Raw genomic sequence first — 23,631 nt, 5'->3', positions numbered from 1 at the left:
ACAGTTTAGGTCTTCTAAGCAGAAGGGTAGAATTTCACCCTCTTCCTGGAGAATGTGAAAACAGATTAAGGGAAAACATAGGACTCACCAAGGCCAGCATTTCACTTATAAAACTGAAAGAATTAAAATTTAAGACAATTTGTTTAACTCTTAACTTTTTTAAATGTTTATTTCTTGTATATTTTGCATACTTTTATTATTTTCTAATGTAATTCTCCTTTCAAAAAAAATCTGATTGCTTAAAGAAATGTATGAAAACATTTAAAATATTAAAACTACATGGTGGAATCCACATATAAGAAAACTCTATGGGCAAAGGGGCTTCTTTGATAGCTCAGCGAGTAAAGAATCTGCCTGCAGTCCCTGGCTCAGGAAGATTCTCTGGAGAAGGAAATGGCAACACATGCCAGTATCCTCGTCTGAAAGATCCCATGGACAGAGGAGCCTGGTGGGCTACAGTCCATGGGGTTGCAAAGAATCAGATTCAACAGCACAAACACCTACCTATGGGCAAAAATATTTGTCCCTTCCTCCAACAGAATAACATACACATGTGCCCAGAAATTTGATTTTGTTATTAAAACAAAAGTGGTTTGGTCTCTTAGAGACACTAAGAGAACCCACAGAAAAATATATCAATACCTTAATTATTTTTTGATTCACAGTGGAAAATGTACCTATCACAAATCAGAATACGTGTATTGATTTTACTGGTGTGTTTCTCCTGGTGTGAAAAACACTTGGAAGCCAAATTATAATGTTGAGGCTTCTTGTTGAGCAAGAACCCAGAAGAAAGGAGTTTGTTGCATGGTAAAGGACCTGACAATTGGATGTATCTCTTGTCACAAAAGCAATGCATAATGTTGGCTCCAAAGCCCCAAAAGGTTGAAGACAAGCTACCAGTTTTCTCCCCTGGGATTTCCCACTTAAAACTTTTTCATTTGCTCATTTCTATTTTTTTTTAAATATATTCTTTCTTTGGATTTGTTAATACCACCATTAGCCTATTTTCCCTAAACTTCCCTGATAAGAATCACTTGGAGCACTTGATAAGAATAGATTTCTGAATAACTTTCTAAGGGAAAGGACTGGCATTCTGCATAGTTAACAAAGGCCCCAGGAAGATTTGGGAGTGACAAGTTAGTCCAGTGCGCCTGTGTAATGTTCCTACAAGCCACTGCAGATCCTGATCCCACTGGTCTAGAGAGGGCCTGAGATTCTCCATTCCTAACAGACTCCCAGGCACAGAGCCAGGGGATCACATTTTGAGTAGCATGCCTCAGTGGTTCTCAGAAAGGCCAGCAGAATGGACAACAGCTGAGGATCAGCCCCACCCTACACCTACAGAATCAGAAACTCTGGGAAGGGGACCCAGCCATGTGTTTTAACAAGGTCTCCAGATAAGAGTTTGATACACCTTAAAATTCAGTAAGCACAGATCTAAAGTTATGCTTAGCTGCTGCTTACTGCTTCTGATCAGGAAACTATTTCATTTGAGATGAACCTTTGTATGTTTCTCATTTTCTTCATCTGTGTACATTTAGATAGTTTAACTCCATTTGAGGTGGTGACTTGCTAGCACCGTTGTAAAGGGTTCAGGAAATATTGGCAAGAAAGTCATCATGGAGTATTTGAAGGGAGTTTGTTCCTTCTTATCTTTACATTGAATTTTGTAAAGATCACTGAAGAAAGCATTTTGTATTAATACAAGGTAATGGGTTGTGCATGCGTGCTTAGTTACTCAGTTGCGTCTGACTCATTGTGACCCCCTGAACTGTAGCCCGCCAGGCTCCTCTGTCCATGGGATTCTCCAGGCAAGAACACTGGAGTGGGTTGCCATTTCATTCTCCAGTGGATCTTCCTGATCCAGGAATCGAACCAGTGTCTTCTTCATTTTCAGGTGGATTCTGTTACCACTGAGCCACCTTAGATTGTCAATACAAAAGCATAAAGGGACCAAATACTCAGACAACACCTGTAAGTGAAGTAACTGGAGTTCAGGGAGGAGGTCTGGCCTCAGAAAGTGGATGTTCTGCAGCTCTACCCAGTTGGTGCCAGGTCAGGTGGGAATGTGGGCCCAGAAGTGGGCACATCTTCGAACTGCTTACAAGAAGTCAGAAAGCCGACTTTTTACATGGTATCTCCTTATTTTTTTAAAAGGTTAGCAAACTATTCACGTTTGTTAGAAATATTCTGTGTGCCTAACAAGCGAGGTGTCTGTTAGCAGCTCTACCTCAGAGAGACTAGTCCGGGAGGTAATAGGCTGGCCTTGTCCTCCCTGTGCATCACTAAGATGTACTGAGTGTGTCTCAGAAAGAAGAGAGAGCCAAGTGAGATCTATTCCCGGCTCTGAGGGGGCCACAGCTGTGAAACACCAGCCCACACCGTGTACCATGCTCCTGTGAAAGGCCAGTCAATTCTCTTCTCTAAGTAGCTCTCAGAGTAGCCAAGGTGTAGTGCTCTTAGAGCTATTTCGCACATTCTAAATGGGGAAGTGGAACAGTTTTACACTCTGTAATCCGTCTGGAAGCTGACAATACCTAATAGTCAGGATAGTGGTCTAAGGGCAGATTCAGATTTTGTGGGTCCTGAAGCTTATACAATTTGTGGGGACTCTAAGAAAAAATGTGAAATGAGGAATACAGAATTAGCTATGAAAGTACACAGAGGTCTTAACCAAAGGTGGGAAAATGTTTACTTTTGCATACTTGACAAAAAAACCCCAAATGCCCAGGGCATTGGAAGCAGAGGACCCGGCGTTTCCCAAGTGTCCTTATACATCCGCTTCTGTCCTGGTGACCGCTGGGTGCAGGCAGGGGTTGGGGTCAGGAATGCAGGTGTTGGTGTTCTAGGGTGCTGGTGATGTTGGTTCTTAACCTGGCTTGGGGGTTCATTTCACAACAGTTTGTTAAGCAGTGCACTTATGTTTTTGTATTCTTATGCATATTTCATAATTTAAAAAAATCATTTGAGCCTTTTCTAAGTCATCCATGAGTCTTCACTCATTGGGTGAAGCAGGTCATCAACAAATATTTGTTGAATGAATGAACAAATGAATGCATTTTCGAATCTATTCAATCAGTATATGTCAAACACCTAATATGTAAGGATCCCTGCTAGGTATTGTGTTATTAAATACTTTATAGTATTTAATACTTAAGTAAAAGAAGTAAAACTTAAAAAAAGAAATAAATTATATTTTATTTCACCATGTTTAAAAGTTAACCTGATTCTTTTACTATTATTTTATATATGAATAAAAATATAAATACTGTTTTTTATATTTATAAGCTGGATACATACTTTAAAAAGAAGAAAACAGGTACTTCCCTGGAGGTCCAGTGGCTAAGACTCTGTTCTCCCAATGCAGGGAGTTTGATCCCTGGTCAGGGAACTAGATCTCACATGCCACAATTAAGAGTTTGCATGCTGCAATTAAAAACCCTGCATGCTGGATCTAAAACCTGGTGCAGCCAAATAAAGAAATAAGAAGAAAAGGTATTTATATTTAATACTGTTTTTAGTTTTAAAATAAATAAGTTATTTATTTAGCATATTCTAAAGGCCAGGAATATATTTTTAAAATCATGCATAATTCCCCCACACTAGCATAGTCACTATTATTATTTTACTGTATTTCCATTCAGCCTTCTATTTATAGGTACACTTTTTACATAATCAAAATCATTATGTTCATAAAATTTCAACCCTGATTGTTTTTACTTACACATCATAAGCATCTTCTGTGTTGTTACATGGTCTTCATAATTCTAACTTTAAAAACTTGTTAATTATTCCTTAGTTATCCTGGTAATCAAATAGGATATAATTTATATAACCATTTTCCTCATTTTAGACATTCAGCTTATTTAAAATTTTTGCTATTATAAAATTAAGTAGAACTTATTTTGATGTACAAAGCTTTCTTTTTTTCCTATTAGGATCATATGCTTAAGGATACAAAACTCTCACTTATTTTTCCTATAAATTCATATATTTTATTTGTCCACACTAAAAAAGAACTAGAACTGGTGTGGAAGTGAAAAGGAAACAGGTGGGGAGATGGTACAAAAGGGAAAATCCCTTGTGCATAGATCTTCAAAACTATTTATCTTGAATCAATCCAAGACAAACCTTCCATTTTTGTATTAAAATTCATAGGATGCATCTTTCTTCTATCAAGGATGTTCTCTTACTTTTATTTGGTGACTATGGATAGCATGCCAAAACTGACAGATTCTCTCTAGAGAATTAATTTCTCAGGTTGTCAGAAACTGATAGCTATCAAGAGAGAGTTTTCGTAGCCAGGTGTTTCAGATTTGCATTTGCTCATGTCAAATATAACATTTTCGTTTCAATTTAATTCAAGAAATTGAGGATCTATATTGTCTCAATTTCCTGTACCAAAAATCTGGACAGGTGTTGCGATGACTTTTTTCTGATTTGTGAATATAAGTTACATGGAAAGTCATAAAAAGCTCTCATTACACATTTAATTAATTATCTTTACTGTGAAATCTGGATGTAAGTATTGGCAAAGCACTCAGAAGCGGGCATAAACAAAACACAGTCCCTCTGCTCAAGGAGTCTACAAATTATTAGGAAATCAAGAACATAAACCTGAGTTAATTAACTTTCTAAGTAAAGTTTATGTTCTTAAAAAATGTGTACACACTCCAGGGAAAAGTAAAGACAACACATTAACTTGATGATATTAAGAAAGTATTGTTGCTTTTTTTGATGAGTTAATGGTATTGTGTTTTTTTTTTCCCTAAAGACCTTTTCTTTTAGAGATACTAAAATACAAATGAAATAATATACTAATATCTGAGATTTGCATCAAAATGATGCAGGCCATGGTATAAGTAGGGTTGGATGATGCAATGCTGGACTTGAGATGATAATTGTAGAATATGGGTGATGCGTGCATGAGAATTAATGATACCATTTGGTGTACTTTGTATATATTTGAAAACTTTTACAGTAAAAAATTATTATACCTTATTTAGTCCTCCTTTGGTTGTGATATCAAAACACTATTTTTTATATATGTTGTGATATATATGTGACTGGAACCTCAATAATCCAACATACCATTTCATTTGACACCCTCTCCACCTTCATACCCCAGGCCAGCCTGCCTGCATTTTCCTCCTGGGCCTCAACCAGACCCCTCTGATCAGGTCTCAGTATCTGCCCTGCATTACTTAGAGGCACTACCTGGGAGGGAGATGTTGACAAAGAAGTTTGGTTAGTGAGAAACCTGACTCCTGCCTGAAGTTTAAAATCTATGTTTATTTTGGAATGAACCAGAAATGATTCATCTTACAAGTTTCCTCAAGGCCAGTGGAATCCTAAATTCTCTTGGGTGAGTTTGTTTTTTCTGAGCTCTAATTGAAACCACAACGTGAAAACTGGTTGGCTCTTATCTTATACACAGTATCTGTTAGAAGCAGTAACATCTGCCAGCACCTCAATTCTTGTCTTCCTTGACTTTGGGATTGATTTTATCAATAGAGTATACAACTAACACAACAGCAAAAATCCAAATGAAAAAGCTTCCAGTAAAACAAATGGAAAATTACAAAATAAAATCTTAATTTTCTGCAGTTTTACAAGCAAGGTGAAAGTGATTTGCTTTTCTTTTGAATTGTTTTGAAGTAAAATTGAAATTGAAGTATAAACTTGGTACACTCTCAGAAACTGTTTCTTTTCTTGAATTCCCTCTTTGTTGAAATTGTTCCTTTTAATTCATTGAATTATATCACTGTAATCACTTAAGTCACTGTTGCTAAATAGAAAATCAGATGCCACTATTATTTGATTTTAGATTCATATTATACATGAAGATCCCATCAATGAGAAGAGAGTAAATTTTTAACATTTTGAAAGGTCAGTTTCTAATATCTATTGCAGTGGTTCCCAAGTTCTTTACCCTTTCATTTTTTAATTTAATTTTTTTTTTTTTACTTTTTGGCCACAAAGTGCAGCTTGCAGGATCTTAGTTCCCCCAAACCCGGGTCAAGGCAGTGAAAGCCCAGAATTCTAACCAATAGGCCACCAGAAAACTGCCCCCAAATATACAATGAACTCTTTTTTTTCAGTTGTACCAGGCAGCATATGAGATCTTAGTTCCCTGATCAGGGACTCTACCTTTTTAGATTCTCCTTAATTATTTCTATCAACAAGGACTTTTGGTGTTAAATCATTTTTTTCCTTATCAACGTGCATTTTTAAAGAAGTCATAAAGTAATTTCTCCACTTTTTTTAAGTAATGAAAGAATATAGGCAGTTCATAATGAGCTTGGAGTAACATGTATTACTACTTTGAACTAAAACAGTCCCAGCTAAAATGAAAGAATTTCAATAATTTTAGCAGTAGAAAGCTTTTATTTAGCTAAACCATTTCTGTTAGACTTTGTTAGACTTTTACCTGTTGAAAATGGTCTGTGCTGTGATCCGTATTGCTATCTTTCCAAACAGTAGTTGGGGTAATAGCTCTAATTCATAGAACTATATCATTCAAGGCTCCTATAAAAGTAAATTGGTAGCAAAAAACAAATAATATATGATTCTTTCAGATGATTTTTCTCCTCATTGATAAGCATTATTACATATAACATTGTGGGAATTAGTAAATAATTTTCTACTTGCATGTGTATGTGCTGAATTGCTTCAGTCGTGTCCAACTCTATGACCCTATGGACTGTAGCCCCAGGCTCCTCTGTCCATGAGAGTCTCCAGGTAAGAATACTGGAGTGGGCTGCCATGCCCTTCTCCAGGGGATGTCCCCAGACCAGGGATCGAACTTGCATCTCTTATGTCTCGAGCACTGGCAAGTGAGTTCTTTACCACTAGCACCACCTGGGAAGCCCTTTTATTTGTATACTTGCTCCCATTCCTTCTTTTCTGTGTTCTCCTGCTGTAAGACCAATCCCTGGCTGTTGCCAGAGGTCAGAGGCATCCTGAGGCTGACAAGTAGACATGTGCCCACCAGGCAGGCAGGTGGTGAAACAAGTGGTTTATATGGAAGCCCTTCATGTCCCTGCCAGGTATAGTTGATTTATAATATTATATTAGTTTCAGGTGGACAACATAGTGATTTGAAGTTTTTTATAGATTATACTCCATTTAAATTTATTATAAAATATTGACTATGTTCCTATGCAAAAATATATATAATGTATACAATATTATATGTATGCATTTAATATATATTTAATATGTATAAATATATTATATATGTATAAATAATTCTATATAATATATTAATATATATTAATATAAATAAGCTATCATATATCCTTGTATCTTATTTATATTATACATAGTAGTTTGTACCTCTTAATCCCCTACTCCTATCTTGCCCCTCCCCACTTCCCTTTCCCCACTGGTAACCGTTAGTTTGTTCTCAATATCTGTAAGTCTGTTTCTTTTTTTGTTAGATTCATTCATCTGTTTTATTTTCTAGATTTCACATGTAAGTGGCATAGTATTTGCCTTTCTCTGTCTGGCTTACTTCACTAAGCATAATACCTTCCAGGTGTCCCTCCATGTTGTTGCAAATGGCAAAATTTCTCTTTTTTTATGGCTGAGTAGTATTCCTCTGTGTGTGTGTGTGTGTACTCTCACATCTTCTTTACCCATTCATCTGCTGATGCGCACTTGGGTTGCTTCCGTATATTGGCTATTGCAGATAATGCTGCTGTGAACACTGGGGTGCACGTATCTTCTGGAATTAGTACTTTTGTCCTCTTTGGATATGTACCCAGCAGTGTAACTGCTGGATCATGTGGCACTTCTGTTTTTAGGTTTTGAGGAGCCTCCATACTGTTTTCCTTAGTGGCTGCACCAATTTATAGTCCCATCAACAGTGTAGGAGTGTCCCCTTTCTCCACATCCTCACCAACATTTGTTATTTGTGGTCTTTTTCTCACTGATTTTTCACACAATACTCTGAGGTGGATATTTTAGAGATGAAGGAACTGGATCTCATATTAAGGAAAATGTTAACATTGTCTTCATAATAAGTGATAGAGTCTGGTTCAAGCTCAAATCCAGGTAACTCAAAGCCCACACTCTCCTGCTTCACACAGCCTCCCTTGTGCCCATAATCCTGTTGGGTTTCCTGGATGCAGTGCTTGTAAACCTGGCCAAAGACTCTTTCTTCAAGTCTCATAGTTTCCGCATTGCCTGATCCTAAGTTCCTGGGGTGGGTGGGCAATGATGCTGGAACCGTTCTTTCTTTATATTTCTAGTACCTCATACTGTGGCTGACATGTAGGTGTTCAATGAATGCTGAGAACAATTACATATCCTGAAATTTTGAACAAAGCTCAGATTTGAAATTGGAAGGAAACCAAGAATTTATCTAATCCAAACTTGCCAGTCAGAGGAACTGAGGCCCAAAGGAGACAGGTATGATTTGCTCAGTCATATGCAGACAGATTAAAACACCACTGTCTTAGTCTGTGACTTTTTCATGTCATCCCATAGGTCTATTTCAAATATTTCAAAGCTGATGCCACCCCTCAGTTTGTATGTTAACTAAAGAGAACTACAGGGACTCTGTTAATGGTCCAGTGGCTAAGACTCCATGCTTCCTGAGCAGGGGACCCAGATTTGATCCCTGGTCAGGGAACTAGATCCCACATGCACAGCTGAGGGTCTGCATGCCACCACTTAAAGATCCTGCACGCTGCCATGAAGATCAAAGATCACGTGTGCCCCAACTGAGATCCAGTGCAGCCAAGTAAATACATAAAAATAAATATTAAAAAAGAGAGAAATACAAATGTAAAGAGGAAAAGAAATGGATCAGAACTTCATACAATGTAAAGAAAATATTCCAACTGCAGATCACTTCATAAATATTATTCATGATTTCTTTTGAGAAATCATCCATCTCAAAGACTGGAATCAAATCTTAGGTACTTTTCAGCCACAAGATCAACCAAACAAATGAAACACCTGACTCAGAGGGTAGTGGACTAAGAACCTGGGCTCTGGGCCATATACTTCACCCAAGGTATGTGGCCCCGTCACATGCACCCAGCCTGAGCCAGGTGTTCTCTTACACATTTCACAGCTTGTTGTTACTCTGTATGGCTGTGTCCTATCGATCAGGAATGAAAATAATCCCTTCCTGTCTCCTAACCCCTCCCTCTGGCTATTCTTTCCAGCCAGACCTGCTCTGCCAATTGTGCTGTCACCAACGCCTCCCTAGAGCTCACCGGTGAGGCCGGACCCTGGACCTTCATGCTTGCTTCCCCTCCACTCAACCCTCACCCTTGCACCCTTCTTCCCGGTCAGACTATCAACCAAATCAAGGGACCTCTTCAAATTCTCTAAAATTCATTATTCTGTTGGTCTGCAGCCACATTTTCCTTTCTTTTGCTTGTGGTCAATTAAGAGTGGCCAGGTCACATTTCATCTCTAAAGAACTTTGCCCTGTCATCTCCTGTCCCACATGTCCTAAAGGGTGTTTCCAGGTCTCCCACGACAGATTAACCTATTTGGGTTTCATCTTTAGATTCCTTCATTGACTTCCTCTTTCTGTATATTTATTTTCAAAATGATAATCTCATAACATTAACAGTTTTTGTTTTTTTTCTTTTTCACAGTGCTATAGGGCTAACCTGACCATGATATTAACTTTTTAAAAGTTTTACAACATTTGCACAGAAACTTTCTCTTTCACCAAACTCTTCTCTCATCACCCATCCCAAATAATTTCTTTGAAAAGAGTGACATATCTTGAAAGGGAACAGAGAAAATGGCATTTACTTACTGTGTAGCCCTGAGAAAAACACCTCAAAATTCTAAAGTGCTTGTGAAAGGCATTTCAGTGTTTAATATGTCTTCTTTTGATTGAAAAATACAGAAATTACATTTAATAGGATGACATGTTTAAGAATCAGGCAGATTATTGTTGCTTGGTAGACATTTATAAATGTGTATAGGTGATTTTCCTGTTTTGCTATGCACACTGAAAAACATTTATCCCAGATATAGGTATATTTAAAGAATAAGTCTTAGAACTTCCTCGGCCATCCAGTGGTTAAGATTCTGAGCTTCTAATTCAGGGAGTGTGGGTTTGATCCCTGGCTGGGGAACTAAGATCCCACATGCCTGTGGCACGAAATAAAAAAAAAAAACAAAGGAAGAATTCTTATCACCCCCCTTGCCAATATTTTTATAAAATATTTATTTATTAATGGCTGCACTGGGTCTTCACTGCTGCACATGGGCTTCCTCTAGTTGCAGAAAGCAGGGCTACTCACTAGTTGGGGTACATGGGCTTCTCATTGCTGTGGCTTCTCGTTGTCTCTTGTCAATTTTTTTTCCCTCCAATTGAATTATGTTAGCTTCCCAAATGCTACATATTTTTGTGCTCCTGTGTGCTCAAATCCCTTCAAATCCCTTATGAGTATACAGTGGAAGTGATAAATAGATTTAAGGGACTAGATCTGATAGAGTGCCTGATAAACTATGGACAGAGGTTCATGACATTGTACAGGAGACAGGGATCAAGACCATCCCCACGGAAAAGAAATGCAAAAAGGCAAAATGGCTGTCTGAGGAGGCCTTACAAACAGCTGGGAAAGAAGAGAAGCGAAAAGCAAAGGAGAAAAGGAAAGATATTCTCATCTGAATGCAGAGTTCCAAAGAATAGCAGGGAGAGATAAGAAAGCCTTCCTCAGCGATCAATGCAAAGAAATTGAGGAACACAACAGATTGGGAAAGACTAGAGATCTCTTCAAGAAAATTAGAGATACCAAGGGAACATTTCATGCAAAGATGGGCTCGATAAAGGACAGAAATGGTATGGACCTAACAGAAGCAGAATATATTAAGAAGAGGTGGCAAGAATACACAGAAGAACTGTACAAAAAAGATCTTCACGACCCAGATAATCACGATGGTGTGATCACTCACCTAGAGCCAGACATCCTGGAATGTGAAGTCAAGTGGGCCTTAGAAAGCATCACTATGAATAAAGCTAGTGGAGGTGATGGAATTCCAGTTGAGCTATTTCAAATCCTCAAAGGTGATGCTGTGAAAGTGCTGTACTCAATATGCCAGCAAATCTGGAAAACTCAGCAGTAGCCACAGGGCTGGAAAAGGTCAGTTTTCATTCCAATCCCAAAGAAAGACAATGCCAAAGAATGCTCAAACTACCGCACAATTGTGCTCATCTCACACGCTAGTAAAGCAATGCTCAAAATTCTCCAAGCCAGGCTTCAGCAATATGTGAACCGTGAACTTCCAGATGTTCAAGCTGGTATTAGAAAAGGCAGAGGAACCAGAGATCAAATTGCCAACATCGGCTGGATCATCGAAAAAGCAAGAGAATTCCAGAAAAACATCTATTTCTGCTTTATTGACTATGCCAAAGCCTTCAACTGTGTGCATCACAATAAACTGTGGAAAATTCTGAAAGAGATGGGAATACCAGACCATCTGACCTGTCTCTTGAGAAACCTATATGCAGTTCAGGAAGCAACAGTTAGAACTGGACATGGAACAACAGACTGGTTCCAAATAGGAAAAGGAGTACGTCAAGGCTGTATATTGTCACCCTGCTTATTTAACTTATATGCAGAGTACATCATGAGAAATGCTGGGCTGGAAGAAACACAAGCTGGAATCAAGATTGCTGGGAGAAATATCAATAACCTCAGATATGCAGATTACACCACACTTATGGCAGAAAGTGAAGAAGAACTAAAGAGCCTCTTGATGAAAGTGAAAGAGGAGAGTGAAAAAGTTGGCTTAAAGCTCAACGTTCAGAAAACTAAGATCATGGCATCTGGTCCCATCACTTCATAGTAAATAGATGGGGAAACAGTGGAAACAGTGTCAGACTTTATTTTTTTGAGTTCCAAAATCACTGCTGATGCTGATTGCAGCCATGAAATTAAAAGACGCTTACTCATTAGAAGGAAGGTTATGCCCAACCTAGATAGCATTTTTAAAAGCAGAGACATTACTTTGCCAACAAAGGTCCGTCTAGTCAAGGCTATGGTTTTTCCAGTGGTCATGTATGGATGTGAGAGTTGGATGGTGAAGAAAGCTGAGCACTGAAGAATTGATGCTTTTGAATTGTGGTGTTGGAGAAGATTCTTGAGAGTCCCTTGGACTGCCAGGAGATCCAACCAGTCCATCCTAAGGGAAATCAGTCCAGGATATTCATTGGAAGGACTGATGTTGAAGCTGAAGCTCCAACACTTTGGCCACCTCATGGGAAGAGTTGACTCATTGGAAAAGACCCTAATGCTGGGAAGGATTGGGGGCAGGAGGTGAAGGGGACGACAGAGGATGAGATGGTTGGATGGCATCACTGACTCAGTGGACAGGGGTTTGGGTAAACTCTGGGAGTTGGTGATGGACAGGGAGGCCTGGCGTGCTGCAATTCATGGAGTCGCAAAGAGTCGGACACGACTGAGCGACTGAACTGAACTGTGCTCAGTCACTCAGTCGTGGCTGACTCCATGTGACCTTATGGACTGTAGCCTTGCAGCCTCCTTTCCCCGTGGGATCTTTCAGGCAAGAATACTGGTGTGGGTTGCCATGCCCTCCTCCAGGAGATCTTCCCTACCCAGGGATTGAATCTGCGTCTCATATCCTGCATTGTAGGCATATTCTTAATGCTGAGCCATCAGGGAACCCATTTTTGTACTATTATTGATTATATATTGATATTCCAGGTTTACTTTGGTTTTTGTCTATTTCCTGGAAGTAAGGTCACTGATTACTCCTATTTGTCGGGCATCCTCTTCAGGCCAGCCACTGTCTAGGCCAGTGCTGACTGATACAGTAGCCGTTCAGCATATGTCCAAAGCCATTTGTTCAACTTTGGACCAGAGCACTTCAAATGTGACTGGTCCAGACTAAGATGACTTTAAGTGTAACATACACATCAGATGTCAAAGACTTACCATGGAAAAAAGTAAAATATCTCAATATTTGGAGTACACGTTGAAATGCTGGTATCTTAGATATCTTGGGTTAAATATTGAAAATGAAACAGGTGAAAATCTGTTTCTTTTCACTTTAAAAGTTTTTCAATACTAGAAAAACTTAAATGTCATATGTATCTCACATTTGTGGCTTGCATTATATTTGTCAGACACTGCAGTGCTGGTGTAAGTGCTTCATACATGTCACAATGCATGAATGAATGAATAAATGAGACAAGCTCTAATTTCCTGATCTTCCAGGACAGTTCACAATAGACTACCAGAAAGGAACCAAACAAATTTAGGGGTTGATAGAATCTCATTACAATTCAACCCAGTCTTTTCATTTTGAGAATAACGAGTCCCAAAGAAATTTGCATGACATGCGCTATTCACTGAATAAAGACAGAAAAGTGAGGTTTTGATTCAATACCAGCTTTTCCTCTGTCATTATCAGCAGAGAATGCTCTGGTGAGGATACCAAAAATACCCAGGAATAAAGGGGATCATCTAGCCTACTACCTGCAGATCTGCTTCAGTCATTAAGATCTCAATGAATTTACTCTTTGCAACTGATCAGAGTTGTTCCAGACAGATATCTGGTCTGAGCTACAGTGTCATGAAGGAGGGACCAAGCTGAGCCAGGCAGGGAGGTCCAGGATGGACATCTTGGGACAGCAGGGCATTGTGACATCATCAGTGATGGTCTCAGACGGTTTTCCATTGCTGTCCCCCCAGTCTCAGCAAGTTACTGCAAGTCCATTCCTCTGCCATGAGTGTGGAGCAGCTAAAATCGACAGACCCACATGTACCTTGAGGTGACAGACTGGGTCTGGTGACTATTCCCATTTTCCTCTTTAGAGGGTGACCCACTTGATACTGCTTTTGTTAGCTTTCTTCTGTAAGGAGGACAGTGGTACCCAGTTTCCTAGGGATGCTCCTTGAGGTTTATTCCCTTGTCCTAATTAAGGATTCCTCTTCAAATGGTTCAGAATGTGGGGGAGAGTCTCAGGCAGTCATTTCTTTGGCATCACTGTTAACATTTGTCAGTGACAAGAGAGCCCCAAACCTTACAGCTCTTCCCCTACTCTGGTGAGTTTGGTGTGAATTGGGGACCATGGCTGTCACACTAGACAGCCCTGCCCCGAGGCCTAGTCCTATCTGCCTTACCCTTTAAAAAATTATAATTCTGGACTGATAAAATCTAAATGTTATGTTTCACTCAAACTAAAATAGATTGCCTTGGTCAGTCTCATTTACTCTTAACATATTTATAAATAGGCAAGCTTGAATTCAATAAGCACATTTATGTAAATGTTGGGCAAAACTGAGTCCACTCAAGTTAAGTGTGGGAGGGTGCTGGCTGTGCATCCCAGACTAGTGCCTTTGAACTGTAACTGTGTCTACATAGTTACCCTGCAAGCTTAATTTTAGCTAGATGAACTACCAGAAATGTTAGCGATCTGTCTTTTCAGATTGCTTATGCTCTTTCTTTTTGCTGAAAGATAGATTTTGAAAGTGTGAAATCCTTGGTTTTACATGTTTCTTTAAACAGACTTGCAACAATTTTATCAGCAAATATATATGTCTTAACATGACTTTTAAACTTCGAAGGCAACAATTAGTTTCAAAGTTGCATGTTTTACCTTGAAAATTGTATTATGTACAAATACTGAATATTACTTTGTCTATATAGCTATAGGTATACAGTGATTATATGTATATGCACTCACTATACATACACATAGGTGTGTGACATATACATATGTGTATCTGTATATCAACATCTTTTTCTATGTGTAAATACAGATTTCTAGTGGGGGAGAGGGAGAATGATGGTGAATTCTGGCTAGATGTTTCCATCTTATTTCCTGCTATATTGAGATTGTCACTGTAGAAAATAATCTTTACAAATTCTGTACTTAAAAAGCCTCAACTTCTTAACTTAAATACTTGAAACCTCATGACAAAAGAAGTGATATGAACATGTTAATTAATATTCTTCAGTTAATTAAATCATGTAATTTATGCTTTATCTTTAGGAATTTTCCATTTAAAAATAATCAGGACAATTTTAACAAGTATGTTTCTCTCACTCAACCACAATGACTGAGTAATAATTCTCCATTTCACATTCAGTACTGTAGCTTGGAAGTGCAGTAATGGGTGCAGTTGCTACTACATTTACCAGCTGACCATATGGCATAACATACATCTGCCAAGGAGTAAAGACATCCCATTACAATAACAAACAATATAGGCACAGTCTTAAGGCAGATCAAAACATCAGTCAGATATTGTCTTTCTTTTAATTTATCCAAGTATTACCATGGAGTATGTATATATATGTGTGTGTGTGTTTGTGTGTGTGTATATATATATATATATCCTATATTCAAGGCACTCATTTTGACACTGAAAACTCAGAAATGTATGCTACTGGGTCTCTGGCCTGGAGCAGTGCACAGTCTGGCAGGGGAGGTCATGGAGGCAAACATTATCATATATGATGTCATAAGCATAATAGAAGTATATGTAAGCTGTCACAGAAGTACAGAAGGAGAAACATACCTACCTGGTGGAATGTAAGGAATGAGGTCAGGAGCTTATCACAGAGAAGATGGTCTCTGAGTTGAGCATAGAGGTTTTGGGTAGGAAATAACAGTGAAGTGGTTAAGAGAATAGAGTCTGTTGCCAGACTGCACACATACTAAGTCACTTCAATTTTGTGTGACTATTTGCAACCCTATGAACTGTAGTCTGCCAGGCTCCTCTGTCCATGAGATTTTCCAGACAAGAATATTGGAGTGGGTTGCCATGCCTTCTTCCAGGGGATCTTCGCAACTCAGGGATCGAACCCACATCTCTTATGTCTCTCATATTAGTAGGCAGGCACCAGTGCCACCTGTCTGGGTTTAAATCTCACCTTTACTACTTATCGGCTGGAGAATATTTGGCATGTTACCCAACCTCTCTGTGCTTGTTTCTTCCTTGGTAGAGTGGGTATAGTCTTTGGGCACAGTTCATAGGGTTGAAGGAAATGGCAACCCACTCCATTATTCTTGCCTAGAGAATCCTGTGGACGGAGGAGCCTGGTGGGCTGCTGTCCATGGGGTCGCACAGAGTCGGACACGACTGAAATGACTTAGCATGCATGCATGCATAGGATTGAAGTGAGGATTATGTGACTTAGGCTGTGTATGGGTTTAACACAGTGCCTGGTATATGGAAAGCCTTCAGTCAGTGTTAGCCTGCTATCCAGGGATAGCAGAATGAAAGATGGCAGGCTTGGGTTGTTAAAACAAATATGAGGTGCATTGGTGTGGAAGGGGGTGGAAAATTGCAAGGTTAGTGGACAGATTATGGGGAGAGCGCCTTATATGCCACACAAAAGGGGCTCACATTTATGGAGCCCAGTGAGAATGTTAAGGATAAAATTCAGATTTGTGTTATAGCAAGAGAAGTCTGGAATGGTAGGGAAAGAGTAGAAGCCAGAACTTGAGTTAAGAGGCTACTTATGAGAAGAGATATAATAGAGGCTTGGCTATAGAAGGGTAGAAGATAGAGTGCAGATTCAAAATTATTTAGGAGGTGAAACTGAAGTTTGGTGAGCAATTAGATTAGAGGGATGAAGTAGAAGGAGTCGTGAATGACTTAAATTTCTGACTTGGCTGATCTGAGAAAAAGACAGGAGGAAAAGCACATTTGTGGATAAGGTTTTGGATCTGTCAAGTTTGACAGGCTGGTGAAGTAACCAAAATTAGTGTACAGGCCTGCCACTCAGGACCTAGAAGTCAAGATTTAGGACTCCTGAAGATGTAGATAATAGTTGACATTGTGGAACTGTGAGTGAGGGCATGACACAGCTCATATACAGGAAGAGAGTCGGGTAGTTCTGAAAAGCCTACCATTTAAGACCCAAAGAGAGCTGAGCCAGCAAAGGAGAGTGGCACAGAGGAAGGAGGAAACATAGTAAAAAGTGGAATCATGGAACATAATGGAGAGGAAATCTAGGGCGAAAGTGTTCAAATGCAGTAGAGAGGTCAGGTAGAATGAGAAAAACCGTTTGTTGGAGGTGCTCTTGTTTAGTTAACAAGTCATACCCAACTCTTCTGCGCCCCCATGGACTTGGACTGTAGCCTTCCAGGCTCCTCTGTCCATAGGATTTTTTTGGCAAGAATATTGGCCTGGGTTGCCATTTCCTTCTCCAGGGGATCTTCCCGACCCAGGGACTGAACCTGTGTCTCCTGCATTGGCAGGTGGATTCTTCACTGCTGAACTACCAGGGAAGCCCTTGCTGGAGTTGGCAGTCAGGAAACGGAGCTTAAGAAAACCCATGAGCTGTTACCTTAGTGAAGTACAAGTTTGTGGAAAGAGAGACAGTGAATCGTCTTCATTAAGACCCTAGATATTACTTGATATTTCAGGTCAAATGCTAGGTGAATTCCTGGAAGGAGAACATCTATGGCTGTGGTCCAGCTTCAGGCTTGCTGCATTAGGTAGATCTGGTTTGTCTTTATTTTCCCAGGGCTTAGCAAGGAGTCTGGGACATTAATATGTGCACACTGAAGGCTGGTGAAACAACGGATGTATGTTTATTGGTAGCCAGGGATGGGTCTTGGTAGAGTCCTGGGAGCTCCTGATACATGGCTGCTCCAGGAAGTGTCAGGAGGCCCCCCGGAATAGCCAAAAAATTTTGATAAGAATTTGAAAGCCGTGAAGTCATTGGGTTGATCTGGCAGCCTATGCTAGTATTAGGCGGAGAAGGCAATGGCACCCCACTCCAGTACTCTTGCCTAGAAAATCCCATGGATGGAGGAGCCTGGTAGGCTACAGTCCATGGGGTCGCTAAGAGTCGGACACGACTGAGTGACTTCCCTTTCACTTTTCCCTTTCATGCACTGGAGAAGGAAATGGCAACCCACTCCAGTATTCTTGCCTGGAGAATCCCAGGGACGGCGGAGCCTGGTGGGCTGCCGTCTATGGGGTCGCACAGAGTCGGACACGACTGAAGCGACTTAGCAGCAGCAGCAGCTGCAGCTAGTATTAGGAGGGAAAAGGATGTTGGTGAGTAGAGTGATAACAGGTGAGAATGATAACACTTCCACTCAGGTTGGTTCTGTCCTGAAATACAGATTTTTTGGCTTCAGTCTTAGATGTGATTTTTTGATGTTTACTTTATTACCTGTTTTCTCATTTCCTTCCTTTGTGAAAGCGTCGCATTTAACTGGATAGTCAATTTTTTAAGGTCAGGGACCACTCCAAAGAATCTTTTGTACTCCCTGTAGCACTTGATCCCCAGCAGAAAATCCAGGTACCCTCAGCCTCATCAGACTTGTAACCAAGATTGTATCAACCCTTGGTAAAAAAAAAAAAAAAAAAAAAAAAAAAAGGTCTTTATTTTCCAAACTTATCCTAGGAAGGTTGAACTAAGCGGACATTTAGAGCAAGGCGTAGGCACTGATATCAGCCACCAGAGTGGCATGAATGAGGCCCTGAAACCTTAATCCTCCTCGCCTGAACCCTAGGGCCATCCCACTGATCTTCCTGTAGACAGAGGTCTGGGAAGTCTGGGCCATTCTAAAGGGCATTCCGGCTCCCCCATGGCTAGACCATGGTTTCCTCTGGTATGTCCACGTGGGGGACCCGATGGAGTCCAGATAGTGGACTGGGAGAAGAAAACACTGGGGGGTGGAGGTGTTTTTACTATTTTTCTCCACAACCCCCCTCCCCCCCGCCCCCGCCTTTTGATATTGATGGGAAGGGGTGGTTTGGGTCGGATCTAGCGCGTCAGTCCTAGCCCTTCCAAGTGGTCCCCAGCTGCTCAAGTCTTCGGCCACCGCTCTTCCCCTCCTCGAATCGGTGGAGACCCGGCCCGGCAGTCCGACGGCGTAAGGAGCGCGTAGGCAGCGTAGGTGGTGTCCCCTGGCCCCCGACACGCCGGGGGCCGCCGGGCGCGGCGGGAGGATGTCTGCGCGCGCGGTGCGTGCGTCGCCCCCTGCCCCGCCCGCGCCCTCCCTGCCAACCCGGGGGGACCCCCGCGCCCGGGGGAAGCCCCGCGCGGGGCGCCTGCCGCCCGCCCCAATCCCTCCGCCTCCCGGAGGCCCGGGGCTGCCTCCTCGGGCCGCGCCGGGGCCGCCCCGCACTGCGCATGAGCGGGAGCCCGGCGAGCCCGTGAGAGGAGCCGCCGCCGCCGCCGCCGTCCATTCGCTGCGGAGCCGGAGGAGGAGGGGAGAGGCCTGGAGGACACCAACATGGTGAGGCACTGCGGCCGCCCGCCCCGCCGGCTGGGGGCCGGCGCAGCCGCGCACCCCCGCCCCGGCCGCCCTCCGCCCCGCGGCGACCCCGCCGCCCCGAGCTTCGGCCTGCGGCCTCCGTCCCGCTCCCCGGCGGGGCTCTCCTGCCTGCCTCTCCCTTCCTCCTTCGCCCCTTCCCGCCCGGGCGCCGCCGCTACGCGAGAGCCGAGGAGGCGGAGCGGAGCCGGGCCTAGTCGGGAGCCCCGGGGAGTTTGGGACCCGGGGAGCGGCCCCCGGTGCCCCTCGCTGGGCCCGACGCGGCGGGAGCAGGCGTTGGGGCGGGGGAGGGGATGGGGCAACGGCCCGGTCCCTGCCCGGCCCCCACGCCGGCTCCATTGTGTCTGGCAGGGAACCGGGGTCTGGGGTTCCGGGTAGGAGGCTCCCCCCGCCCGGAGCCGGGGCTTCCCCCTCCGCCCCGCCGGGGAGAAGCAAAGACTTTCCCGGCGCTCCTCTCCCTCCTCCGCTCCGGCTCCAGCACCCCTCAAGTCTCTAGGCAGTTTTGCTTGGGGCGGGGTAACAGCCCTCTTCTTTCTCCATCACCTCTCGCTACGTCCCGTGCTCTTGGAAAATGGGAGTTTCACTGGCCAGTTGGTGGAGGTTATATTTACCTCTTCTGAGAACATGGGAGACCGCCGAGCTGGGGGGACGTGAGGAGAGGGGGGAAGTACGGAAGTGCAACCTGTTCTCATTTCATAAAATTAGGAGAAACAGACTTGCTACCTTTTGAGCACATATTTTGTTTCCTTGAGGTGGGAGGAGTAATTGCTTTATTATGCCAGTTAAAGACCATTTGTGATTTTTAAAAAACAGTTTGTCAAGTTAGACCCCTCTGCTTTTTTGTTTGGAAAATGTCCTACAAGCTTCAAGACGTGGTGTTCAAGTTATCTGTTTACAGTTTGGTAATAATGTACCTGACTCTTGGACTTTTTGTTTTTCAGAAGCGATGTTTGGCATTGTAGTCTGAGCATGAGTTGAATTCCATGCAGGTTACTGTATGAATAGACAGTAAAAGTGATATTATTGTCCTTTTGCTCATGGGGAACATAAAGGCCTCTTTGAGGAGGGTGTATGTGCGTCTGCTCCAGTGTCTTTGTTTTTGGTTGGTCTTATTTCTGCTGAATGACACTTAGCTCGTCGCAGCCTCCAACTTAGCAGAATTTTGGTGTCGTGTATGAATATGTGGTTTAGTTTGCCATGTAAGACCTAGGTTCTGCGGTAAGTTCCATGAAAGCTGACCATTTGTATTTGTAAGAAAACTTTGCCATAAAGTACTGGTTAACGTTTAGATTGATATTACAGTGTTCAAAGATCCAGCAGGGCGGCTAAACAGTTTCCAATTTCTTAAGTATTTTGACGGTCATAGATGTTACTCCTAGAGTTTCCAGACGCTTGGTTTATAAGAGTAAGCTTGAAGTAATGAAATGTAATTCCCTGGTAAACACTCAGTGAACCCATCAAAATACGTTCTGTTCATGATAGCCTCCAATCACCACTATCTCTGGAATCCAAGGTGTTGATAATGCTCATTACCTGTTCATGAATTCAGGATTCACCTGATTCAAATGAGAGTTCAACTTGTATTGGGACTTGTAAGCTTTTGTCCTTTTATTGCTATTGAAGTAGCTAGTTTTGGAACTTAGCCATAACTCATTTAATTACACTAGTAATGGGAAGATATTACTAATTTAAAACACTTTTTTTGTGGCTGAATTCAGATCATGTCACCAGAATTGTCTTGGTATGCTTTTGTTTGGAAGCTAAATCACCATGGGCCCTAAAAGAATTTAGGCGATAAGAATTTTCTAGTTTTTCATTGTAAATTTATTTTACTTGCAATTATTTCTTGATACAATTTTGGGGCTAATGTTTCTCTGTGTGTAACGCAGTCCATTTCTAGAGCACATGTTATATTGTCACTTCTGGGATTCCGGGTCAGACTTAAATGATGGAATATCTGAATTTTTTGTTTCTTTATATCTATTTTGTGTAAGAAAAATTGTTCATTTAATCTACCTGACACCCACATAGAAAGATCAAAAATAGCTCCAAAACTAGACAATATTTTGTTACTCCTGAAAATCTTTTTAAAAAGTGTTTGACTTCTGGCTTCTTTTCTTATTTGTAAGAGGACAGGATTTGATAAAGGTACATTCAGCTAAAATTTTTTATTTTAATGATTTTTCTTAGATGTGTGAGAAGTTGTAGACTGTGTAACCTACTAGATTTTTATAGACTCACAGCATCATGAAATTTTTAGACCTGAAATATATCTTCAGAGATCATCTAATTGATTCCTCTTCCCTTTTACAGAAGAAGAAATTGAGGATCAGAGAGGTTTTGAGGTTCAAGTTTGCAAAATTGTTAATTGCAGAACTGAAACTAATTTTTCCTGGTTTTACTCTTTTCCCCAGTACTTATGGTACCTACAGTCTTAGCTCACATGAAATCTAGCGAAATGGTTGAAAATTGATTTGAAGTTAGTTTATTCATTTAAACAGAGGAAAACCCGAGTGTTATTAATGAAAATGTTAAATAACAAAATTCAGATGAGTGGTTAGTGCTGTTAATTTACTATGTTTTTAATGTTTTTTTTAAATGTGTGGACTTTGAAATTTAAGGTTATATTTTCAACAAATGTCAGAGTTTGTAAGTCTAGATTAATGTAGGCCTGTTCAAGGTTGTCTTCCTATTGTTTCACATTGTTTTGCATATACATAAGTAGATTAAGGGAGGGCCTTAATTAATTTTAATAATTATTTCTTAAATGCCTACTGTATGCCAGGCACTGTTCTGGGCGCTGGGGATGTGGATACAGACACACAAACACATATGTGTGTGTATATATATGTACACACATACATATATATATATATTTTTTTCCCCTTGAGATAAAAATCTCTGTCCTGGTGAGGGTTGCATTTTTACTAGGGAGAGACAAATGATAAGCATAGTATATATTTTTTCTTCCTTACTGTGTTAGAAAGTGTAAAGTGCTTTGGGAGAGAAGCAGTGTTGGGTGGGGGGAATTGGGAGTGTTGGGGCACAGTAGAATTGGGGGTGCAAAACGATGTTTGCACCACTGATGAAGTAGATTTTGAGCTGACTGGGAGATGAAAGAGTAAGCCACCCAGAAATGTGGTCAGAGAGTTTGAGGAACAGTGAATCCAGTGTGGTTGGGGGAGAGGGGCATATTGGGCATTGGAGCAGATGAGGTCTGAGTGGTAAGGAGTAGAGACAGGCATGGGTGGACATTGGAAGGATGTTGTGTTTTTACTTCAAGAGAAATGGGAAGCCAGTGAAGGATTCTGAATTGTATGATAGACCTTGTTTCTACTGTCTCATAGTGGCCTATTACAGTTACACATAATTATGTCCCAAACAGTTTTTAAAGACAAGAAGAAATGCAGCTTCTGTGTGTAGAGTTTTGAATTCTAAGGTGACGGCCCAATATTTAGTAAATACTAGTTGAACATCAAGTTTACCTAGCCATGCTAGTTAATAAAAACAGCGCAGTGCAGTCTCTTTTGTAGACTGGTTTGAGTGTGTAGTAGTTGGCCTGTCATTTAATGACTATGCAAAAAAACTGGGCCTCTGGGGAAAAGGAAGGACATTAGTGTTTATTGAGAACATACCCTCTGCCAGTCAAACAATTCACAGCTGTTTTTTATCTTCACTCCAGTTTGTGAGATAGGTATTGCTACCTCCTTGTATCATGTCTGAAAAAGGACGTTCAGCGTTTCTAAAGAGATGACCAAGGTAAAGAGCTACTATGTGAGAGAGCAGGGATTAGAAGCCTGGTCTCTGGTTACACACTTTATCTACCCCTCCTCTTTTTTTTTTTTTTAAACCCGGCAAGCAGCCTTTCCATCTGGGTGTGGAATTTTTTATTACTTTCACTCTGGTTTCTTCCTTATATTGAATAGTGACCTAGTTGTTTCCATATCAAATCAGATGATCTGATGTAAACACTTAAGTAATTGAAAAATTAGAACTCTTTTGGTACATATGGTAAAAAAGTTGAAAGTAAAATTAACTCGTGGTAGTGGGGCTTTTTTTTTTTAAGTTTTGAAAGAACTGGGCTTATTTGAGTCAAGTGGCTCTTTTGATTATGACTTCATAGGTTGAGTCAAGCATAATGAAAATCTGTGAGAAAGCCCCCTTTTAAATTTGAGTGTGTGTTGCTCAAGTTGTGATAGTATTAGCCATGACATTTGATGAAGAGAGATAGTTCCAAATAGGATTCAGTTGCTTTGTGGACACAAACAAGCTCTTGAATAACCTGCTGACTGTCTAGTTTACCTAGTCACTTTAGATGTATATCCCCACCTAAGGAAAAGCCAAAACAAAAGGGGAAAATGTTGAATCCATTTTAT

The 23,631-nt window shown here is 41.1% G+C and overlaps 1 protein-coding gene across 40 annotated transcripts in view; it reads left to right on the top strand.

Annotated features, from left to right (window-relative positions):
- Positions 1–23,631, top strand: part of DCUN1D1 (defective in cullin neddylation 1 domain containing 1) — a 56,357-nt gene that overhangs the window by 7,322 nt on the left and 25,404 nt on the right. For 3 of the 40 annotated variants that reach the window (XM_081571118.1, XM_081571143.1, XM_081571111.1), the window contains exons 1-2: positions 15,521–15,613; positions 22,938–23,014. The exons of 1 other annotated variant lie outside the window; for it this stretch is intronic. In XM_081571118.1, coding sequence (XP_081427244.1) covers positions 23,006–23,014 — 9 coding nt within the window. In that variant the 5' untranslated portion in view covers positions 15,521–15,613; positions 22,938–23,005. Of the gene's footprint in view, positions 1–13,698; positions 13,798–15,515; positions 15,614–17,389; positions 17,462–18,388; positions 18,590–18,611; positions 18,854–18,914; positions 23,015–23,631 lie in introns of those variants that run through there. 36 more of the 40 variants (XM_081571132.1, XM_081571149.1, XM_081571139.1 and 33 more) reach the window with 26 other exon arrangements.

Source organism: Giraffa tippelskirchi, chromosome 2 (assembly GCF_054371585.1).
Source record: "Giraffa tippelskirchi isolate mGirTip1 chromosome 2, T2T-mGirTip1v1.2.pri, whole genome shotgun sequence".
NCBI classification, from domain to species: domain Eukaryota; kingdom Metazoa; phylum Chordata; class Mammalia; order Artiodactyla; family Giraffidae; genus Giraffa; species Giraffa tippelskirchi.
The sequence above is the reverse complement of the archived record's forward strand: the minus strand, read 5'-3'. Positions and strand labels throughout refer to the sequence as shown.